A 12999-nucleotide genomic window follows, 5' to 3' on the forward strand; every position below is an offset into this window, starting at 1 on the left:
TGAAATGTGACTGCTGGTCGAGTTTCCACCTTAGCAGCTCCTCTACTGCTGCTGTCACGACTGCATTGTCCACCTGAACTGCGGGGTTGGATGTGACCTTGTGAGCAGCAGTCTGCTGGCAGACTTGTGAGTATTTTCCAGTACGTAGTTATCCCTGGTCAGTAGAAGGAGGAGAGAATTAATGCATATATGCATATATTACAAATACCTTAATTATATAATTGTATAAATTACACTTAATTACATAAATTATATGTAATTACATATTATAGATCCATGAAATATACGTGAATACATACAAACAATTAAAAATCCATAAACATTTTTGTGCATATTTAAATGTAGGAATGCATTCTATTAGAGGCATTGATAAGCAGGCATTTAAGCACACCTTGCTTTGCTGTTTAAGCAGGTCTGCACCAGAATCCTGACTGTAAGTGACATCTGTGAATGTCTTGAAAAGGACAGCTCAAATCTCAGGTCATGCACGAGCATGGAGAAGCTGATTTCCTCTTGATTAATCCTTGATTGTTCAGTGTACAGTGGTCAGATGGAAGACAAAACGTAGTCCAAATGTACTGATTTGAGAAAACAGCTGCTCTGGGTACTAGGAAACGGAGAGAAAATGGAGAAACAGACACTGCCAGAACTCTGCTGTGAGCACTTGTCTCATGAAGGATGTATCATAACAAGCCCAAAACTAATGGAGGAAGAAATAGGCTTTCCAGCTGTGTATTCATCCTTGGCATAACTAATTCTGTCTTTAGACATGTTTTTGAAACACTGACACATTTTACCAACAGATAAGTAGATAAGAGACCAAAATGCTGAATGGGAATGAAAAAAAAAAGCCATGTCAAAACAACAACAACAAAAATCGAAGAATTAAAAGTGTTCCAAAAGGTTAAAGATGTGGACTGAAAAAGTCTCAGCCAAAAATATTTCTGAGGAATTTTTAAATTTATTTCTGTATTTCTTCTACTTGCCAAGAAAGCACGATCTTACTTCTCCAGCAACATTGGTGTGCCCTTATCTTACTAGAGAAAGGGCCTCTCACCATGGCACAAAGCTGCTAGAGTTTCCCAGGACACAGGAACAAGATTTTCTCCACTTTTCCACTCCTCCACTGTAGCATTTTGCAGTCAATGCTTTGGGGTTTTGGCAGAACTCACGGGTTTCCCTAGTGTAGGATACTGGCTTCTATATTGCCAAGATATCTCATGGTAATTTTGGTTGCCCAGATTTCAGCTCTGTTGGGGATGAAAAAAGAGGCTGAATTTCCCACCGTCAGTCCCACAGATTCCTTCTCTCCCATTGGAAACGTCTGGGACATTACTGAGAAAAACACTGCAGTCTTTTGTTCAGGGGTTGGCAAAGGCAATGCTCCCTGCATTCCTTGCAGGGGGCTTTTTCCATGACTTTTTCATTGCTGTACACAAGTGCATACGGATACTTGGACACTCCGATGTAGGTCGCTCCAAAAGTAATGCCTGCTGTTGATTTCGATGGAAACTGCAGCTCTGCTGCCATCTGCTGGCACGACAACAGAACGTAATGGAGTATTTGTAGGAAGGTTCAGCCTCTGCTGCCGTACCACCAACAGTCACCTCTGATATCACGGGCATTCATCATTATCTGTCATCACAACACCTGAACGTACGGCCACTGACACAGATTGCTGACAAGGCCTACGATTAACCTGCAGCAATGAGGAAACCCATGAAGTCTACGTGGAAATGATAAAAGCTGACCAGGATAACTGCCAGCCAAGCTTTATGTTACAGATCGGTGTATCATTTCTGTATTTGGCAGGGTTGAGCAGTCGGCAGCTGGAAAACAAAGCACTGGATTTTGCAGTGTTAGTGAAAGAGTGAGATGTGAACAAATGAACCACTTGTCACGTACTGCCTTCTTCTGTAGCGACATTAAACTCTGCAGAAATACATTTTTCCTGTGTTTGCCTGTATTTGTGAGGAACCGGGGCAGAAAGAGAGCAGCGTCGGGCAGAGGGGATGAAAGATGGAACCCTGCTTTCTCGGGCTCTCCTGCTTGCAGGAGGCCGCCACCGCAACTGCGAAGAACGTCTGCTTTATCCGAGACGCCGTCCCAGAGCGTTATGTGGAGACTTCCCACACTGCGGCACGTCCTCCGGCATCACCGCGAAGTGCGGACGCCTCGACCGCCGAGGTTCGCCGCTTCGGAGCCGTTCCCGCCAGAAGCGCAGCGACGGCCCGCGAGGCGCGGCGCGGTTCCGGCCGCTTCCCTCACTCACGGCTCCCCGAGGCGACGGAGCGGCCGCGCGGCTCTCGGCCGGGCGGCTCTCGCGAGAGCGGCCGACGCGGCGGGGACGTCGCCGGGGCTCGCCTGGAAAAAGCCTCGGGGGCGGAGCGGAGGCGGCGGGGCGCGAGGATCGCCCGGGCCGCTTTAACGAGGAGAAGCCGCGAGCCGCTCGGACGCGGGACCGCGCGGCGAGGGCGGCCGTCGGCGCCGCCGGGCGAGCGGTGAGTGCGCGGCTCCCGTTGACGGCCCGGCGGCCGCAGCTCCGGAGGCGCCGAGTGGCCGCGGCCGCGCCCGGCGGAAGGCTGACGCCGCAGCTGCGGAGCCCCGGGTGCTGCTGGGCGCCGGCAGACCGGGCGGCTTGTGGAGATGGAAGCTGCGGGTTGTGTCGGCGAAAGCGCCTCAGCTGCCACACGCAGGCAGGGCTGCTGTTCCGTTGTTGCTGCGCTCGGCGGCCGCTGTGTGAAATGGCGGCGCTTCGTGTGAACCTGGCTGCTGTCTCAGTTAGTCCAGGCTGTGTCTTCTGTGGGTGGTTCTGCTGGGAAAATGAGGTGCTAGAGATCCACCTCTGCAGTGTGAGTGTTCTCCTGCTCCCGCGTTGCTTCTCCTGCTCCCACATCCCTCTCTGCGCAGGGCTTTGGTGGTTTCTGTGAGGAGAAGCCTGGACGAAGAAGTGGCTGCAGGACGGTGCCCAGAGGCTGGTGCTCAGTGGCTCGACGTCTCGCTGGAGATCGGAGGCAAGTGGTGTCGCACGCTGCTGGGACTGATGTTCTTTTGTGTCCGTGAGATTGGCAGTGGGGCTGAGTGTTCCCTCAGCAGGTCTGTAGATGACACCGAGCTGTGGGCTGTGGTCAGCACACCGGAGGGATGGGGTGCCACCAAATGGACCTGGACGGGCTTGAGCACTCGGCCTGGGAGAGCCTCAGCAAATTCAAGTGCAAGGTCTTGCACCTGGGCTGAGGCAACACCCATTAGCAATACAGACTGGGGGATGAAAGGATTGAGCGCAGCCCTGCTGAAAAAGTCCCGGGAGTGCTGGTGGATGGAAAGCTGGACATGAGTCAGCCCGGAAAGCCAACCGTGTGCTGGGCTGCACCCAAAGCAGTGTGGCCAGCAGGGTGAAGGAGGGGATCCTTCCTCTCTACTTTGTGCTGGTGAGACCTTACCTGGAGTCCTGTGTCCAGATGTGGAGTCCTCAGTACAGGAGAGACGTAGACCCGTTGGATTGTATTGAGTGGAGGGCCATAAAAATTATCGAAGGGGTGAAGCACCTCTCCTATGAGGACAGGCTGAAAGAGCTGGGGCTGCTCAGCCTGGAGAAGAGAAGGCTCTGAGGTGATTGTGGCATTTCAGGATCTCAATGGGAGCTACAGGAACAAAGGTGATAGACTCTTTATCAGGGTCTGTTGTGATAGGACCAGGGGAAATGGTTTCAAGCTTAAAAAGGATGGATTTAGGTTAGATATAAGGAAAAAGATTTTTTACAGTAAGGGTGGTAAGGCAGTGGAACAGATTGCCCAGAGATGTGGTGGATGCTGTGTCCCTAGTGACTTTCAAGGCAGTGTGCTGGATCAGACCCTGGGGAACCTGATGTAGATGTAAATGTCCCTGTTCATTGCAGAGGAGTTGGACTAGATGACTTCTAAAGGTCTGTTCCAACCCTAAGGATTCTATGATAAAAGACGCTATACACACTCTCTTGGCTTTGATTTCTATCTCTTGCCACTTACTCTTCCTTTCCTCCTGTCACAAATACAAACATCTCATTTGCTTTTCTCTGTTCTGTTTCCATGTAATCTTCTAGTGTCTTCAGATGCCTTTCTTGCACTCAGTTTCTTTGTTTCCTACACAGAGGAAACCCACCCGTGACCCTTTCCTCCCCCCACTCTTCGAACTTCTTTCCAGGCATTCCATTCCTAAACTTATTGGTATTCTGAACTCTCCTCTGATTTCATCATGGCAACAATCCATCCTCCATCCTTGACATCTCTCTAGAATTTCTCTCACTAAAGCCTTTGATGACTGCAGCTGAATCTCAGATCCACATCAGTATGCTTATCTTTTTCAAATTATCAGACACCTGCCTCACATTTAACCAGGCTTTTCTTACTGAATTCTTGCCCTTCCTCAGGGACTGTATCCTCTCTGAGCTTCTCTCATTATTCTCCAACTTTTTTTTTTTTCAGTTTTGTTTTGGGGGGGGTGGGGTAGGAGCAAGACAACACCTTTAACTTCCTCTGGGTTTTGGATAAATTTTTTGTCTCTATCCATGCTGTCTGTGGATAACTTTGTCAGGAAACAAAGTCAGTTCCAAATTCTGAGACAGAGAAGCAGATTAAAACTTGGTTTTCTCTCTTTGGCACTCTCTTCCAAACATTCAGCAGTCCACTCTAGCTGTGACTAGAGGAAAACTCATTTTCTCTAGGCCACCTGGCAGCTTTGTGTCCTGTTTGTTCAGTCCTTAGTCACTGAGGTTATGGCCTGTGACTAGAGTGCTGCAGCAGTGTGACAACCAGAATAACAAATAGCCACAGAGTTGAATTAGGTAGAAACAAGTCAGTTTTGAAACGAGTGTCACAGTACCTTGAAGAACACCTACATAAAGATTTACTGTCATTAAAAACTAAGTATTTGACTCGGTTGTTCAGCATTTGTGTGCATGCTGCATGGCCTGAATTCAGTGCTCTACAAAAGTTTCTGTTGTTTGGCATAAAAGAGGTCTGGATCCTGTACTTTGCTACCCTAGTATCTCTGGTTCTGCTGGTACATCTCTTGTGCCTGGAGCTGGCTCTCCATCTAACTGAGGCATCATCTTTAACACTTAAAAAAACAAGCTCAAGGAAAAAAGGTTTTGGTGATGTGACATGAAAATAGACAGCACAAATACAGACCTGCAGTAACAGAAGATGTACGTGCTAGGTGTTGAATATAATTTGGAAACCAAGCCACAGATGAGAGGTCTTACTTGATTTGGTTTATTTTTGCTAATCAGAAAGTCAGTAGATGTAAACTACAGATGCATCATAGGGATATTCAGTCAGGTGATGCAACATGTATCTAATAGTTTTTTCATAATTACAATGATTAATAGATATTAGCATGATGATGACTCTCTTCCTAGCTTAAAATATGTTATCACTAAATTTGAAAATGGCACACTAATAAATAGGGCTTCTAAAAGAGGTGTGTTGGTAAAACCTTGTTTTATCTACTTGTTTTTCACTGTAATATCAATATATTGAAAACATTTGTACGGGGCCAAGTAATTGTGAGGGAATAAAACAGCATATGAGGTTATAATTACTATGTTAGGTAAAACAGAGCATTATCAGTCTTCATTGTTGTTGTTTTTTTTTCCCTTCCAATTACTTGACAGTCCAGGAAACTTTTCACAGCTGAGCCATTGTGTTTTCTTCAGAAGTTAGAAAGAAGATTGGCAGCCATGCAGCAAAGTGCTGGAAGAACTGCACTATTTCATCCTACTCTTCTGTGAGTTTCTATTATTTACCACGTAAGAACAACTTCTTTGTAATGTCTCCCTTGTAGAAAAATGCCATGTTTATCTTCAGTGCCAGCCCTTGATTTCCAGTGCATGTTCAAAATAGTTAATGGGTAAAGGAATGCTGGCTGGTTTTATGCCAAGAAAAAAAGCCTCCACAAGTTCACAGTTAGTAAAGTACACTTTTTTTTTTTTTTTTTTTTTTTTTTTTTTTTTTGGCCAGATGGTCTGCTGGTTTCTCAAGTCTTCTTCTGTAACATGAGGGAACATTTTGTTGTTAGAAATGTTATAACTGCCTATTTTCTGTGTTCAAAGGAATAGATTCCCTTACATCTGGGGTATTTTTAACTGGATAATGTAACTCAGAGTAATAATATATAAAAACAGACTTCTGTGTTGGTTGTTTGAAAGAAAGTTGTTTTTTCATTAGAAATACTAGAAATGTCATAATTTGATTTGGTAGTTAGTTTTTCATCTGAATATTAAGTTCCGAGCAGAAAAGAAAATAGCACTAAGTTTAATTGCATGCTTTGAACAAGTTTTAATAACCTATACACTTTCTTAAATATCCCTCAGTAGTGTATGCTGTTATTGTCCTTAGAAGCACTGGATGTCCTTGTTTTAATGGTTCAAAGCATGTGAAAAATCTTTGTCTGGAAGAATATAACAACTGGGATTTTTTATTTGTACATGATAACACACTAAATTCTATCACTTTTAATTAATTTGATTAATTATAATTTAATAACTTAATAATTTAACTATATATAAAAATATATGGCCTTAATTCACTGCTGCAGATCTGAATACAAAGATTGCTGGGGCAATGCTTTCAGGGCCAAAACTTCAGCTAGACTGTTGTGTCTTTTGAAGGAATTATGCAGATCCTTCCTATTTGAGGGTCTAGCTTTTGGCTGTCACCTTATGAAGTCACTGCTTTCCATGGACTTCCTGGCATTCGCCTTAATCAAGAGTTGGTCAGGGATAAAAGCCCCTGGCTGATCTCATATCTGCACTTCTTGCATAACCATTGTAGTAAGTATCATCCTTAATCTAACATTGTGAAATGGTTTAATTTATAATGATTAAAAAGGTGCAAAAATATGTCAACCTTCACATACCTTTGGAAGATCACAGAATCATATAATGGCTTAGATTGGAAAGGACCTTACAGGCCCCCCCAGCCCCAACCCCTGCCATGTGCAGGGCTGCCCCCCACCAGCTCAGCTGCCCAGGGCCCCATCCAGCCTGGCCTCGAGCGCCTCCAGGGATGGGGCACCACAGCTTCTCTGGGCAGCTGTGCCAGCGCCTCACCAACCTCTGGGTACAGCATTTCCTCCTAACATCTAACTTAAATTGCCCCCTTTTTAATTTAAAATCATTTCCCCCTGTCCTATTACTAGCAGACTGTGTAAAAACTTGTAAGCTCCCTTCAAGTACTGGGAGGCTGCAATCAGGCCTGCCCAGAGCCTTCTCTTCTCCAAGCTACACAAGCCCAGCTCCCTCAGCCTTTCTTCACAGGAAATGTTCTCCAGCCCTCTCATCATCTCCAAGGCCACCTCTGGACCTGCTTCAGCAGCTCCACATCCTTACTGTACTGGGATGCAGTACTCCAGATGGGGCCTCACAAGGACAGAGTAGAGGGGAGCAATAGCTCAGGTTGGGTAAAACCCAGCATCCTGGCCGAGAAGCAAGGATGTGTAAGCAGTGTGCTTACATGTATTTCTGAAGCTGTAGTTTGATTTTTATGGTGTATATATGTATGGGAAGAATGGCCTGAACCTCTGATTGATCACCTGAGGCGAGCAATGAGTCAGCCCTGGGAGCACAGGTGAAGGCAATTCAGCTGTGCTGCTGGAAGGAGTGGAGCCTGGCTGCACCTTTCCTAGACCCATTTAAGAGCTGACTACCAGTGGGGAAGGATCTTTTTCTGGAGATCCCTTCTTTGGAGTTTTTCAACAAGCCCAGGTAAGCGTAAGCACTCTATCTGTTCTTTCTTTGGTGTATGTAATAATCTGCTTAGCCAAACTCTCTTGTGTTTCGTAATTATAATGTCTGTGTATTCATTGATTATACAGTATAACTAAGGTTTTCTAGCATGTGTTCACTGCAGTTGGGAATTATCTAGGGCAAACATGAAAACCTGGCAAACTGTAGTATTGTGGAATAAAGAGAAATCCTGCAGTAGAACAACTTGCAAGCAGAGGCGTCTAAGCAGAGAACTAATTGCTTAATAGTATTTTTTTATCGTTTGTTTTCTTGAGAGCAAGAAGGCAAAATGGAAGTCAAGGAGTAAGAATGGACATCATGAAAACATCAGTAAGAATTTCTGTTCTAAAAGTAAGCTAGAGAAGGAGTCTGTAAATACTTACAATTCCACATTAATCATAAATTATTTTTCTTGAGTTCCTGTATTCAAGTTTGTTTAAATAAGAGGTTGACATAATCTCTGTTTATGCTTGTGTGTGCATAGCAGTATATTTGGAGATGCTCAGGTTAATGGTGGGCCAGTAACTCAGTCACTCTGTTATAGCAAGAAAGGGATGTTTTAAATTCTTTATTTATTAAATATTTAATTATAATATAATATATATATATATATATTAATATTTTATTTAAAAATTTAAATAAAATTTAAATATTATAGAAATAGTTGCTAGTCAAAAATGGATTTTTTTTGGTTCCCAGTCCTTACCAATACATTTCTCTGGTCTTGAGTCAACAGGTGGGTCGTTTATTACAAGATGAAGAAAATCCAGCAGAACTGTGTGGAGCACTGAGGGCATAGCCAAATAATGGATCGTCAGTACCAGATGGATGTATGTATTTCTTAAAATTCCGTCTTTTTATATAGCAATATAGATGGCTGTACTTATCTTGTCCTTAGTACACTTCAAATACTTTGATTCCAGCCTGTTCTGACTTCCTTGTCAGTACCAACTGGGGTACAAATCATCTCACTTGACATCAAACCTGTAACCGTTAGGTGTGAAGTTAAGCTGGCTGAAGATCAGATTTGGCTGCTATGGACGTTCTAAGTGCATCTACAGAGGAAGCTTAATCTTTCCCATCCCAGAGGGCTGTCTTGAAAAGGTATGGATTGCTGTCCTTCATCACTGCTTTCTCTTTGCTGAATATATAGGGAATGTAAATACTAACTTAAGATAATATGTCTAATTTTTGGATGGCTGATTCTAGAGAACAGAAATTCTATTTTAAGGAGGCACACAAATCCTTCCATGCGGTACTGTTCTTTCTGGGATGTGGTGTCTTATGTACTTTGAGGAAGATAACAATTTAACTGCTCTGTCCTGTACTCTTGGTGTATTTGCTTGGTGCTGGGGGAGTACTGGTCCATTAGGATCCTGGTATGAAAGGCACTCAGAGTCTGTAAGGTACCATTTGACCTGCTGTTTATTAGATGGAATGCTAAAAGGACAGAATAATAAATAACTGATGTCCGTTTATATGCTAAGAACCCCAAGTTATGCAGCACCGAAGAAGCATCTGATCCATGCACAACACTATGCAGACCCCTTATTTGAAGGGGTACTCCCATTTGGATAATTTCCCAACATGCCAGCTTTTTGCTGTACTTCTAGACAAAGGCAGGATAACCCAAGTGGCATAATCACTGGTACTAAATGGGAGCTGGAGTTTTTGTGAAGGAAACTTAAAACTTGATTGCAGTACTGAATCAACAGGTGAGAATGATGCCTAGAGCAGAGATCCACGGCAGTTCTAGCCGTTCAGCTCTGTTCACTTGTAGCCTTTAATGTCAGGAAAGGAGTTGAGCACTGAGCTGTGTATGCTCTGTTTTGCTGAGAGTTGCAGCGTGGCTTATTGAGTCAAACTGCTATCTCTTCCTGGAAGGCAGGTTCCATTTAAGACACTTTTGTGGCTCACACACTCCAGATTATGCAGATGCACGTTTAAAGGTTGTGCATGACTGGCTCTGGGTCTTTTGAAATGCTCCTTTCCTACCTATCTACTTCAACAAGTAAATAGTTTTGTGTCAAGTTAAAGATCAGAGGGCATTATTATACCTGATCGTATTTGTGGCTTGGAGACAATCACTATGGCAGATTTCCTGCTCTGAAGAGTACTGCTATGGCATTTAGCTAAGAAACAGAAAATCTGTTGAAAAGATAGACCTCTTCTGTTACTGAGGCTTACTGTGTAGAAGTGCTTTTTTGGGAGAGCAGTTTGAAGGAAATCGTCCTGAGAGCTTGAGACATTTCTAACTGTAGCTGTTTAGATCTGTTTCCAACCACCACAGAGCCGACAAGAAAGCTGCCCCAACTCCTCTGTAGAGGTCTGATGTGACTGATGATGGGGCAAGGCCAGGGCCTCCTTCTGTTACCTGTCCTCCTGTCAAGGAAGAAGCATTGCTGCACTTGTGTTTTCCAGAAGAGGTGACAGGCCTTGGCAGTGTGACGTCTGCGATGCTTGCAAGGAAGTCAGGCTGGTCCTATGTAAAAGTGAGAAAAATCATCTGGATAAAAAATCATCTGGTAAATATTGCCTTCATAACCTGGGGCTCCCTTATTGCATCCGTGTGCAGAGGGACTGGGCTTTTTCTTGGTGATGGACTGACAGATTAATGAAGAAGATTCAGTATGGATCAGATAGATAGAATTGGAGCTGGAGGTCTCAGCAGCAGTATGAGATGCCTAAACAGTGTCATCCTATGAACTCAGAAGGCTCAGGGTGCATTACAGCCATACATGAATTCATGGAGTTCAGTAAAAGACTCACGGTAGGGGTTGCATGGTCAAGGCATCTGGCTTTTGATCTGAAATATGCTGCATTTAACACACGACTCAAACTGATGGTGTGGGGCCAGAGCAATGGAAATCTGTGCCCTAATATGCAATTAAGTCCTATTATGGGCCTTGCAGACAAGGTCAGACAAGATCAGAATTTCCCTTCTCCTATTAGAAGCTTTTAGTAGAAAAGAAAATAAAGCTTGAAATCATACTTTTTTAAAAATTATTATTATTTGGAAGAGAATATCAGTGTACCGTGTGGTAAATGCAGCTGAATGAAAGGATTTTCATTTGCAATTGGCTTGAAGCTATTTTCTATTAGCATCTCTTCTACCAAGATTTAATAGCAATCAGAGGGCTGAGGAGGCTTCCCATGCTCTTCAGTTGCAGTAGCATGTGCAGTGTCAATTTACTGGATCCGTAGGTGAAGTCTGTGCCCTTTATCTCAAATCCCTGGGCACTGCCTGCCTTTTAACTACATTTCTGGCTTTTCATCTGATGTTCCTACCCCTGTTTACAGATACTTGATTTTTGCCTTGGTAATCCAGTTTGGCTTGAAACTTTATTCTGGACAATGAGCTTTAATCTCTTACTAAGTTAACAAGAAAGCAGGCATGGTTTTAGGTTTGCTCAAAGAAAGCTTAGCAGTGATTATGTGGGGACGTTTTAGAAGTCAAAGGTCTAGTTTCATTTGATTCTGTTTTCTGTATTGTTTACCATCTCTATCTTAATGTTTGCTGGCATAGCTGACTTCATCTCCCCAGCGTCACCGATTCATTCGTAAGTTTGTTGCTTGGATGAACCTCAGCTGTATTCACTCCTCTCTGTGCCTTATTCTCAGATTTGGTCGTTTCCTCTTTTTTTTTTTTTTCCCCAGGCATTTATTGAAGTGCAACCTTTTCCATGTAGTCCTCTTTTTCCTTTGGTGTCCAGACAGTACTACCTCCTCTTCATCCTGAGCTGATGAGATTTATTGCCACCCTGCTTCAATCTGATCAGGCAGTCAAGAATTTCTTGCTGTTGATGGAATTGTTAAAACTTTCCCAACTTTGTTTTTTAGAGTTTCCAGTCTCTTGAGTTTACTGTGGCAAGATCAAGGTTCTCAGAATTCTTGTATGCCTATTCATTATGAGTAAAAACAATGTTTTTCATCTGTCAACTGAAGACATGCTCAGAGTGCTAAGTAAACATGCTACAACAAACAGCAAGAAGGCTAAGCCTTTAAAATCCCCTTCATTTGCTGTGATTTGTGACTGTTGTCTTTCATTTTTTGAGTTTTGTAGGAGTTGTATCTAACCCGCTTACCCTGTGGCATTCATTCAGATGTTGTGCAGGTCGGAGCAGAAGTCTGCATTGGTGCGTTTGAGATTTGCTGTAGTTTGAGTCTAGCTTTAATATATTGATTCACTGGATGAAGGACTGATTCAGCCTTGATGTGACTGTTAAACTGCAGTAGATAGAAACTTTGACTACAGCTTGCCCAGCCTTGAACTTGGCCGTCATGATCACTTGGGCACTCCTCCTGGAAAGCTGCTGAGTATAAACTTAGCCTGAGAAGATGAATCTGTTAAATTATCTAACTTTTAACAGATGGACTTGCTTGAACACAGAAGTCTCTGTTATTCTATGGAAAATGCCTTTAGAATTGAGGAAGAATGTATGAAAAGGAAAAATATGCAAAATTTGCATTTTCTTTGGCAATGGGATACTCAGAACAACTTAACAGTTATGGTTGGCATGTAAGTAATGTGAGATAAGATGAAGCTTCTTTTTGAATCTGAAGTTTTCAAAACTTCAGAGATGACGTAGATGTTATTGCAAAATAGCATAGTGGTTACAAGTGATGTGCTTTTGTACCCATATAACAAGCAGAAAAGATTGTGTATTATTTAGAATAATTTAGAATAATTCAAATAGAATTAGAAAAAATCCTTTATGTGAGCAAGAATGAATTTGGTATTCCAAGCACTATCATTCATGGAAACTTGTCAGTGCTCATGTATCATAGATATCTACTGGGATACTTACAAATACATGCACTTAGGTACAAGACCTAATATTTGCAAACTAATGAAGATCATTTAGTTCAGACACTGAAACTAGCAAAAAAGAATAACCTTAATAAAATAAAATAACCCCACAATTATCAACTGTTAGGATTCTGATAGGCTTTTGTAACAAGTCTTTGTCTCAGATACTAAAAATACCTTTGGAAAAGACAGATGGGGAGCTTTCTGACTGGTTTTGTGAGAACAGCCAAAATGTGCTCTGAAAAGGAATGTCTTCCTGTATGACCTGATGCACTGATGTGTGTCCAAGCTGCAGCTCATTTCACAAGTGTTGCTGGGCTTGTTAATGGTGCGTTGAGAGAGCTTTTCCTCATCTGAAACTGCTCATTAATGACACAAAGGATCTAAATAACCTTAATTGGTTTCAAATACCTATATGCTGAAC

At 43.0% G+C, this 12999-nt stretch overlaps 1 protein-coding gene and 1 long non-coding RNA gene across 11 annotated transcripts; both read left to right on the forward strand.

Moving 5' to 3' along the window:
• The first annotated feature begins 1602 nt into the window (after positions 1–1602).
• LOC149912410 (uncharacterized) lies at positions 1603–7725 on the forward strand. 7 transcript variants are annotated; one of them, XM_090131762.1, is made up of 4 exons: positions 1603–2501; positions 2911–3014; positions 5696–5766; positions 6650–7725. In XM_090131762.1, the coding sequence occupies exons 1-4, from the start codon at positions 2020–2022 to the stop codon at positions 6776–6778; spliced, it is 786 nt and encodes a 261-aa protein (XP_089987888.1). In that variant the 5' UTR covers positions 1603–2019; the 3' UTR covers positions 6779–7725. The 7 variants fall into 7 exon arrangements, 4 of the variants coding, with proteins under 4 accessions (XP_089987888.1, XP_089987889.1, XP_089987890.1 ...); XM_090131763.1 differs by having other exon boundaries at positions 6677–7725; XM_090131764.1 differs by lacking the exon at positions 6650–7725 and having other exon boundaries at positions 5654–6132.
• A 33-nt stretch (positions 7726–7758) lies between these two features.
• Positions 7759–10801, forward strand: LOC149912411 (uncharacterized). 4 transcript variants are annotated; one of them, XR_016461906.1, is made up of 4 exons: positions 7759–8116; positions 8495–8595; positions 8689–8869; positions 10187–10801. It is a non-coding gene; the product is annotated as an uncharacterized LOC149912411 (long non-coding RNA). The 4 variants fall into 4 exon arrangements; XR_016461905.1 differs by having other exon boundaries at positions 7759–8095; XR_016461907.1 differs by having other exon boundaries at positions 7759–8095; positions 10190–10801.
• The last annotated feature ends 2198 nt before the right edge of the window (positions 10802–12999 follow it).

Source organism: Phasianus colchicus, chromosome Z (assembly GCF_987193195.1).
Source record: "Phasianus colchicus chromosome Z, bPhaCol1.hap1.1, whole genome shotgun sequence".
Classification (NCBI taxonomy): domain Eukaryota; kingdom Metazoa; phylum Chordata; class Aves; order Galliformes; family Phasianidae; genus Phasianus; species Phasianus colchicus.